Genomic DNA, 9,346 nt, shown 5'->3' with positions numbered 1-9,346 from the left:
GAGTTTGTCATTGACGTTTCTGAAAGAGCTAGACAAATCATAGTGAAAACCCTGTTTACGTGTCAGATAAATTTAATATGTAAATCGCAGTATAATACTACGTTTTGTTGAGTTGTCATGTCGTTATTGAAAAAGCTGAAAACCATGTGAAAACCCTATTTTTGTATCAGAATAATTTAATATGTAAATCGCAGTATAATACTACGTTTTGTGTGAAATATTGACTATAAATAACGGTCGCATGCTACTTATATTCTTCGCTTAACAATGACCAAAGTTTCTCTATAAGAAATGTCTGAACAAAACGTTTATGTCCCAAGGTGCTACTGCGGAGAAAAATGCAGTTTGTACAAATGGTGGCCAGATGGTGGACGCCGCTACTGGGCATGTACGAACAAGCTTGACGAGCTACCCGGCAAGCCTACATGTGAATTTGAGGCTTGGATGGATGAACCATGTAACCAGGAGTACTACAAAGAAAGAATTTATCACCTTCATTGTACCTGTACAAGCCAAGCGGTACGCGAGACCCGAACCAACAATGAAATTGAGGCGTTGAATGCCAAACTCAACGAGGTAGAAGAAGGGAAAAAAAAGCTGGAAGAACAACTCGAGTGGTTGGAGCAAATTGTAGTACGCGGTCGTGATTAAACAGTGGCTTGTACGTGATAAGCGTAGTAGTGTATTTTTATGTTTCCCTTGTCATGTGTTTGTATTAGTTGTACTGTTTGTATCTTTAGATTTGCCGCTTTTGTGTTTGTGTTGTCATGTTCAAATAAATTTGTTGTTCAAATTCTGTTCCAATAAAAATGTTGTTATAGTAGAGTTGTTGTCATTAAATACATAATGTATTATTTTCTTCATAGAATTGTTCAAATATTCAACTTATTATTGTTGCTAAAGAACTCCAAACTAAAAAATTTTAAAAAAATTATATGTAAAGCGTGGTATAATACATACGTTTTGTTGAGTTGTCATGTCGTTCTAAAAAGGCTGAAAAACATGTGAAAACCATGTTTCCTGTCAAAGAAATTTAAAATGTTAATCGTGGTATGATACTACGTTTTGTTGAGTTGTCATGTCGTTCTGAAAAAGCTGAACACCATCTGAAAACAGAATTTCTTTTAGAAAAATTAAATATGTAAATCTCAGTATAATACTACGTTTTGTTAAGTTGTCATGTCGTTCTGAAAAAGCTGAAAACTATGTGAAAACCCTGTTTCGTGTAAGAAAAATTTAATATGTAATTCGCGGTATAATACTACGTTTTGTTGAGTTGTCATGTCGTTCCGAAAGAGCTGACAATCATGTGAAAACCCTGTTTTTCAGTAATAAAAATTTAATATGTAATTCGCGGTATAATACTACGTTTTGTTGAGTTGTCATGTCGTTCTGAAAGAGCTGACAATCATGTGAAAACCGCCGCCTGTGGTAGCTCCGCATGAACTGCCGGGGATGAGGGATAACTCGACCTGCGCCCGCCATCCACGTCCCGCATCGGCCGATCCTCAGCTGCGGTAGATGGGCATGCGAAGTACTGCTCTACATCCCCGTCGAACGTACCCGTGATCGACAATGCTCCTAACGGGGTGACCTGCGATGCCGGCAGAGATAGCTGAAGGCTGTAAGAAGGCATGCTGTTGGAAGGCTCATCTGCCTGAGGTATATAACCCTGCTAATCATCTCCAAGCGCCTCAACTCCAAAGTCCTCATCCTGTCCCTCAGCATGTGGGTCGACAGGTGCCTCACCGCCCCATTGCTGGGGACCACCTCCTCGCCATCCCCCACGACCCCGTGGGGTACCCATGGCTCGTGGGGCACCCCTCCCTCGTGCCCTACCCCTGCCTCGCGGGACACCCCTACCCCGATTGTAGGCCTCTAGCGCCGCGTAGTGAGCCTCGCGGTCCAACCTCGCGGCATCTCTCGCCTGCAACAGTGTCGGGCGAGCCAACTGTGCCACCTGCCGGCCATACTCAACCACTTCAGGGATGTCGGCACGTTGCTGCATCTGCTGACCCAACTGGAAGAGCTGATGATGCCCAATAGCCTGTGAAACATTTAAAATATTAATTAAATAACGCTATATCCAAATTATAAGATTATAATAAGCCACATAAAAAACATACCAGTGCCTCGAGCCTCCCGGCATACGGTCTGTAGCGCTCGTCAAGTATATGAATGGGGTTCCCGATTATCAGTCGGGTTTGACGGCGGTACCACTCAGTATACAGATGGACAGTGGCCTCCTGGGTAAATGTAGGTGGTGGCGGAATACGCTCAACTCGCTCCTCCCAATAAACTATCTGCTGTTGTAGCCATCCCATATACCGCTGGTCCATGCTGCCACGGTCGTCCCGCTGATAGTGTGTGGTCTCCCATCCAGGCTCCCTCGGTATAGGCTGGGGACGGTGAAACTGTCAAAGCATACGCTATGCGGCATGATACTCAACGTGATTGAAGAAGATCATCGGGACAGAAGTGCTCCAAAGCAACCGGTCGACTGAGCAACATACGGGCAGCTGAGCAACCAACTCGACGCTGTATGGTGTCCAGATAAACTACCAAATAATAACATAAAAGTGAGTATGCGCGACACAACTCAATTTAAAACAAGCAAGTGTAGGTACATTTTTACCTGTCCGTCCACCAATATATCTAACACATCCCTGACAAGGGGGAGATTATGATGAGCATCGCTCCCTCGGTAGTTCCCACGCCGGAGAATCCACCTAACAGCTAGAGGGAGAAACGGATAAGCCTCACCGGGTGGAAGTGGTGGTAGAGGTGGCTGCAACGGCATGATCCGCTGCCAGGCCCAAACCTAAGAGAAAAGGTTGATGTAAAATTTATGAGTCATTTCACGATATACAATTCGCAGTAATGAACAGAGTATTCGAAAATTTTGTCACGTGTAGGAGGGGCAGAAAACCACATATATCCACCGCTGGGCCCATGCTCGCCCGGCACATGCTCCTATACAGGTATGCCAGAACAGCAGAACCCCAGTTGTACTGCGGTAACTCATCCAGCTGCTGGAGATAATGGAGAAAGCACATAGTCACTCTACTCCCCAAAGTGTCCGGGAACAAGACACACCCGAAGAGCAGGAGCAACGCCAACCGCGTGTACCTCTCAATACAAAGATCCTCCGTCTCGCCATGAATGTCTGGGTGCAAAAACACCATTTGATCTCTAATGGCTGACAAAACAACGCGACTGCCCCCAGCGCCACCCTCTGGTCTAAAACCAGTAAACTCCCCCATCATATCCAAAAATTGGGCACACGTCATCCCTTTAATGTACTGGGGCAGTGCTACGGCCCGTCCATCCACGCAAAGCCCGTATAAAACCTGAACATCCTCAAACGTGATGGTGGCCTCTCCTGTGGACAAGTGAAAAGTATGCGTCTTCGGTCGCCACCGCTCTACCAATGCCGTGATGAGAGACCAATCGAGCTGCATCCGTCCAAGCTGAACAATCGTATAGAAGCCCGTAGCCTGTAGGCGCTCGACTACGCGACCATGGAAAGGATGCTCCGCGATGAACTCCCACAAATCGTCGGGCCTCCTGGGGCGGAGAGGCTGCTCCGATAGCTGTCCTCCCATACAAAAGAGGACTTATGGTCGCCCTGCAACACTAAAAGCTGATCCTCGGCAGGTCCAAGATGCGCAGGCGGAGGAAAGGCCATGTCGTCTACTATAATTTAAACAAAATTTATTGTGTGTGTTAGTTTAATAATTTAATTAATTAATTATGTTTAGTACTGGACTGAATAATTACGTATGGGTTCCAGGCTTGATTTTTGAGGCCCGCTAGCACCGAGTTATCCTTAATTATTATGCGTGTCAATTTCAATATTTTTAGCTTAATGAATTACATAATTAATTATGTTTAATATTGGACTGAATATTTAAGTATGGGTTTCAGGCTTGATATTTGAGGCCCGGTAGCACCGAGTTATCCTTAATTATTATGCGTGTCAATTTCAATATTTTTAGAATATTATTAGCTTAATGAATTACATAATAATTCATGAATTGGACTGAATAATTAAGTATGGGTTCCAGGTTTGATATTTGAGGCCCGGTAGCACCGAGTTATCCTTAATTATTATGCGTGTCAATTTCAATGATTTTAGAATATTATTAGCTTAATGAATTAAATAATTAATTATGTTTAATATTGGACTGAATAATTAAGTATGGGTTCCAGGCTTGATATTTGAGGCCCGGTAGCACCGAGTTATCCTTAATTATTATGCGTGTCAATTTCAATATTTTTAGAATATTATTAGCTTAATGAATTAAATAATTAATTATGTTTAATATTGGACTGAATAATTAAGTATGGGTTCCAGGCTTGATTTTTGAGGCCCGGTAGCACCGAGTTATCCTTAATTATTATGCGTGTCAATTTCAATATTTTTAGAATATTATTAGCTTAATGAATTAAATAATTAATTATGTTTAATATTGGACTGAATAATTAAGTATGGGTTCCACGCTTGATTTTTTAGGCCCGGTAGCACCGAGTTATCCTTAATTATTATGCGTGTCAATTTCAATATTTTTAGAATATTATTAGCTTAATGAATTAAATTAAAAATTCATGAATTGGACTGAATAATTAAGTATGGGTTCCAGGTTTGATATTTGAGGCCCGGTAGCACCGAGTTATCCTTAATTATTATGCGTGTCAATTTCAATATTTTTAGAATATTATTAGCTTAATGAATTAAATTAATTAATTATGTTTAATATTGGACTGAATAATTAAGTATGGGTTCCACGCTTGATTTTTTAGGCCCGGTAGCACCGAGTTATCCTTAATTATTATGCGTGTCAATTTCAATATTTTTAGAATATTATTAGCTTAATGAATTAAATAATTAATTATGTTTAATATTGAACTGAATAATTAAGTATGGGTTCCAGGCTTGATTTTTTAGGCTCGTTAGCACCGAGTTATCCTTAATTATTATGCGTGTCAATTTTATTAGATTAATGAATTAAATAATTAATTTTTGTAAAGTGTAATCTAAAAGGCTCTACTACGCTAAAAGGCTATATATTTTACTACACTAAAAGGCTTTATATTTTACTACACTAAAAGGCTCTGTATTTTACTACGCTAAAAGGATCTATATTTTACTACGCTAAAAGACTATTTAGTTTACTACGTTAAAAGGTCACTATTACATATAAAAGCAACTAACATAAAATACAAATATGAACAACAAACAAACAAAATAATATTAATTTTTTATTTAACCAAATAAAAACATAACATTTAAAATACAATAATTTATCAACATTTCACATTTTTTTTTACCAAAATTAATAAATCAAGTCGAGTATAAATAACATACAAATTTAAACACAAACTATCACATATTTTAAGCAAAACAAATATGCATGTATTATACGAGTTTCTACATAAATAAAATCGAAATATCTAGATTAAAGTTTTTTGAATTTGATTGAAATGGAATACTACGATCGAGAGAAGGAATCCAAAGCTTGTCTTGTGCCTGGGACCTACACTCATTGCTCTTAAGGTGACGGGTGGGGCCGAAATTTTTTTTTTTTTAAAAATCACGGGGGTGGGGGACCACACCAGACCAGATTTGAGGAGAAAATTTTTTTAATGGAGGTGGGGGAGTTCTGTCGGGGAAGAAGAAGGGATAACTTTTCAAAAGGCAATTCTCACTATTATATTGCGAATTACCCTAATTGGCAGTATAATCGTGAGAATTGCTTTGAAAAAATCGCTGGGCCCATTTTAAGCAATTCGCAGTATAGTACTGCGAATTGATTTTTTTTAATGATTCGCAGTATTATATTGCGAATTACCTATTAATGTAACTTTTTTTTAACATTAAAATTATGCTTTGTGTCCAAAAAATCATTATTTAAGTTTCGGACTCGGTAAAGCGGCATTACCACATGACGCTTACCTCAGCAAAACGTTAGGCCATGTGGGATGATATTGGATATGGTGGAGGTCCTAACGGAGGAAGGATATTTTTGTACCAATTTTATAACGTCTGGGGCTTTGATGGACAGATAGTATAACGGAGGATATATATGATCATTTTCGCATAGTAGAGGGATATTTTTAACCCTTCTCCGTATTTTTAAACTTTTTCCAACAATTTAGGGGTATTTTGAATCCTTTTCCGTTTGTAAAATACATTATAAAATCAAAAGTGAACAACTAAAAGTGCAAAGGAGGGAGAGTAGTCATTGAATTGCTGTTTAAATTTGTATGTTTCGCAGACAAGTACAGTGCAACTTTTGAGAGGCACTGCATTATAAGAGACTTTTGAGTATTCTAATTAATGTTTATAACACATTATGGAAAGACACAATGTGTTTTTATTTATACGTATTCCCTTTAGTATTACCAAAACAAATTCTAGTAATACGCCATTGGCCTAGCCAGTTGAAAATTTCTTGATTTCCTATAAAGTATAAGCTCCAAACACTAGCTTAAGAGGCTTAAGTACAGTCAACAAAAATATTAATATTGAAAATGAAAATTTAAGGTCCATTGCTCGTGGAAAAAAATTGATAAAATACTCGAAACAATGGTTATATGCTTGAATTTTAAGAAACACTGCTTAACTAACAAAAAAAACAAAAAAGAACTAAAGAAATGCACAAATGGATCAAAAACGCTATAATTCGCATTCAATCAAATATCCTTTGATTCAAATCGAAGGGACACAAGAATGAGATTAATACCAAGATTCCATTTCATTAATACGAAAATCTAATCAATTACATTAACAATAACACCAAAACAAACACAAAAGTGAACAACGATTTCACAGTTCTTAACCACCAAATCCATAAAGAGTCCTGCCTTGTCTCTTCAAAGAGTAAACAACATCCATTGCAGTAACAGTCTTTCTCCTAGCATGCTCAGTGTAAGTCACAGCATCACGAATCACATTTTCCAAAAATATCTTCAACACTCCACGTGTCTCCTCATAGATCAACCCACTGATTCTCTTCACTCCACCTCTTCTCGCTAATCTCCGAATAGCTGGCTTAGTAATTCCCTGAATGTTATCACGGAGCACCTTACGGTGTCGTTTTGCTCCTCCCTTTCCCAAACCTTTGCCTCCCTTTCCACGGCCTGACATTTTATTTGAGAAAAGTTGATTTCTAGGGTTTTGCTGGAGTTGCAGTAATGGGGAATGGAATGGGGAGAGGCGGGAGTTTATATAGTGGAAAATGGAGGTGCTTTTGAATTTTTGGGGAGGTAACTTTTAGGCGGTCGATTATATTTATGAAAATTTGGATTGAACGGTTTGAGATTGCGATCCGCGTGAGTTGTTTTTACTCACTGTATAACATGGGAATCGACGGACACTGTTTATTTAAATATTCTAAACGGATTGATGACGTTGCTTGTTTTTTGTAAATTTTGCTTCCCGCCCATTTACACCAAGTGTAATTACCACTCTAATTTTAATTCGTGAGGTATGTCGTACTCCTATATATTATTGTAAAACTTAAAAAATGTTATGCTCAGAAAAAATACTAAACAGCTTTTGAAATAAATTGTTACTACTTTTTTCAGTTTTTATTGTGATTTCATACAGTTTTAAAAGTTCATTTAATGAATCAATCCTTGTTATAAATTCTTAAATTACAAATAATGATGTGTATAATACACTTTTTTATTTAGCAATATTAGGTGTGAATAAGTATTTCTATCAACTATATCTATGTAGGAGAAATCCTTAACCAAAAGAACCTAATTTAGGAACGAAAATATATCAAGTTTGAATCCTAGTTGAGTTTGTTTGACCAAAAAGTGTTGAGCCTTTTAGTTAAACTAATTAAGGATGAAATGAAGGATGAACCTTAGTTAAAAATAATAAATTCTAGATCAAATATTGTAGGAAATCGGTAACATGAGTGATGTTTGACAGCGTTAATTAGCACGTTTGTATTCAATGAATGTTAGTAGTAAATATGATAACATAAACATGCAATAAATGTAATAAGAAAGAATCTACCACCAAATTATGGTATGATTTGAATGGTTCTTTCTCTTGACAGCAAGGTGGAAAGAAGAGAAGTGAAGATGGTTATGGAATCTTTGGATCTTGTGAACAAAGATCAAATAACGTGCACTTGAATAAGATAATCAATGAACAAGACAACTTCTTTGGATCTTGTGAACAAAGATCAAATAACGTGCACTTGAATAAGATAATCAATGAACAAGACAACTTTTGTATATTCTCTCAAGTCAACCTTTTTTACAATGTGTTTTTTATCAGCAAAAGGAAGATCCCCCCTCCCCCATTATTCCCTATCTCTTCCTATTTATAAGGGGTATTTCCAAAAAACAAGTACTACAAAATAAGTAATATCCAAAGGAATATTTCTTGCATTCATTTCCAAATCTATTCTACCGTTATTTCTTTACCCCAGTTGCCCGTCCTCGACTACAACCCTCTTGAAGACGGCTTTCCGCTATTACGCCGTGGTTGACCCCGTCCTCGATCCTGTTTATCTGCCATTACCAAGTCGCAAAATTTAGACCAATACAGAGTTATGGGTTACCCTTTCTTGAATTATTATTTCTAACATAATAAACTCTTAGTTCAGCTAGATAGTAGTAGCTATGAGGCCAATTGAGTTTTTATTTTCTTTTCTTTATTACATTAATAGAAGGGGAAAGGGGAAACTACAATACTTATGGGGTTTGACCCCTCACATCTACTGTGAAAAGCAAGGAGCTCACCAAATGAGCTAGCCCCTCAAGGCCTACTGGGTTCAAAGTCTACGTTTTGCGTTTAAAAGTATCTTTTATTTTAAGAACGTTTTAAGTCACGTTTAAATAACTCAACAAGTCAAGCGATCCAAACTTTGATGAATTGAGTCAATCATTTATGAATGAATATCCTTTGTCCATATCTAAAAATCACTTGGGGTATGTTCGGCATGAAAGATAATGCTTTTTAGATATTAATAGCCCGTTTGGCTAAGCTACAAAAATCAGCTTATTTTGAGAAGTGCTTTTTTTCAGAAGTGCTTTTCTCAAAAGTACTTTTGGTGAGAAGCAGTTTGTTTTTGGCTAATTAATTTGAAAAGCACTTCTGAGCAGCAATTAGTGTTTGGCCAAGCTTTAAAAAACTGCTTCTAAGTGTATTTTTCTCAAAAGTGTTTTTTACAGTAAAAGTACTTTTGGAGTAGAAGCTACTTTTTTCTGTCTTCTCCTAAAACTGTTTCTGCTTCTCCTCAAAAGCTACTTTTTTTCCTTCCAAAAGTTTGGCCAAACACCTCAATTTTTGGCCAAAAGTTGCTTTTGGACTAAAAAAAAA

At 37.6% G+C, this 9,346-nt stretch overlaps 1 protein-coding gene across 1 annotated transcript; it reads right to left on the bottom strand.

Annotated features, from left to right (window-relative positions):
- Nucleotides 6,686–7,228, bottom strand: LOC109229570 (histone H4-like). Its single transcript, XM_019395053.1, has one exon. It carries the CDS (start codon nucleotides 7,148–7,150, stop codon nucleotides 6,839–6,841), a length of 312 nt encoding a protein of 103 aa, XP_019250598.1. The 5' UTR covers nucleotides 7,151–7,228; the 3' UTR covers nucleotides 6,686–6,838.

The sequence above is a fragment of the Nicotiana attenuata genome, chromosome 7, assembly GCF_001879085.1.
Source record: "Nicotiana attenuata strain UT chromosome 7, NIATTr2, whole genome shotgun sequence".
Classification (NCBI taxonomy): Eukaryota; Viridiplantae; Streptophyta; class Magnoliopsida; order Solanales; family Solanaceae; genus Nicotiana; species Nicotiana attenuata.
Note: the sequence above shows the minus strand (reverse complement) of the source record. Positions and strands in the feature narration are given on the sequence as shown.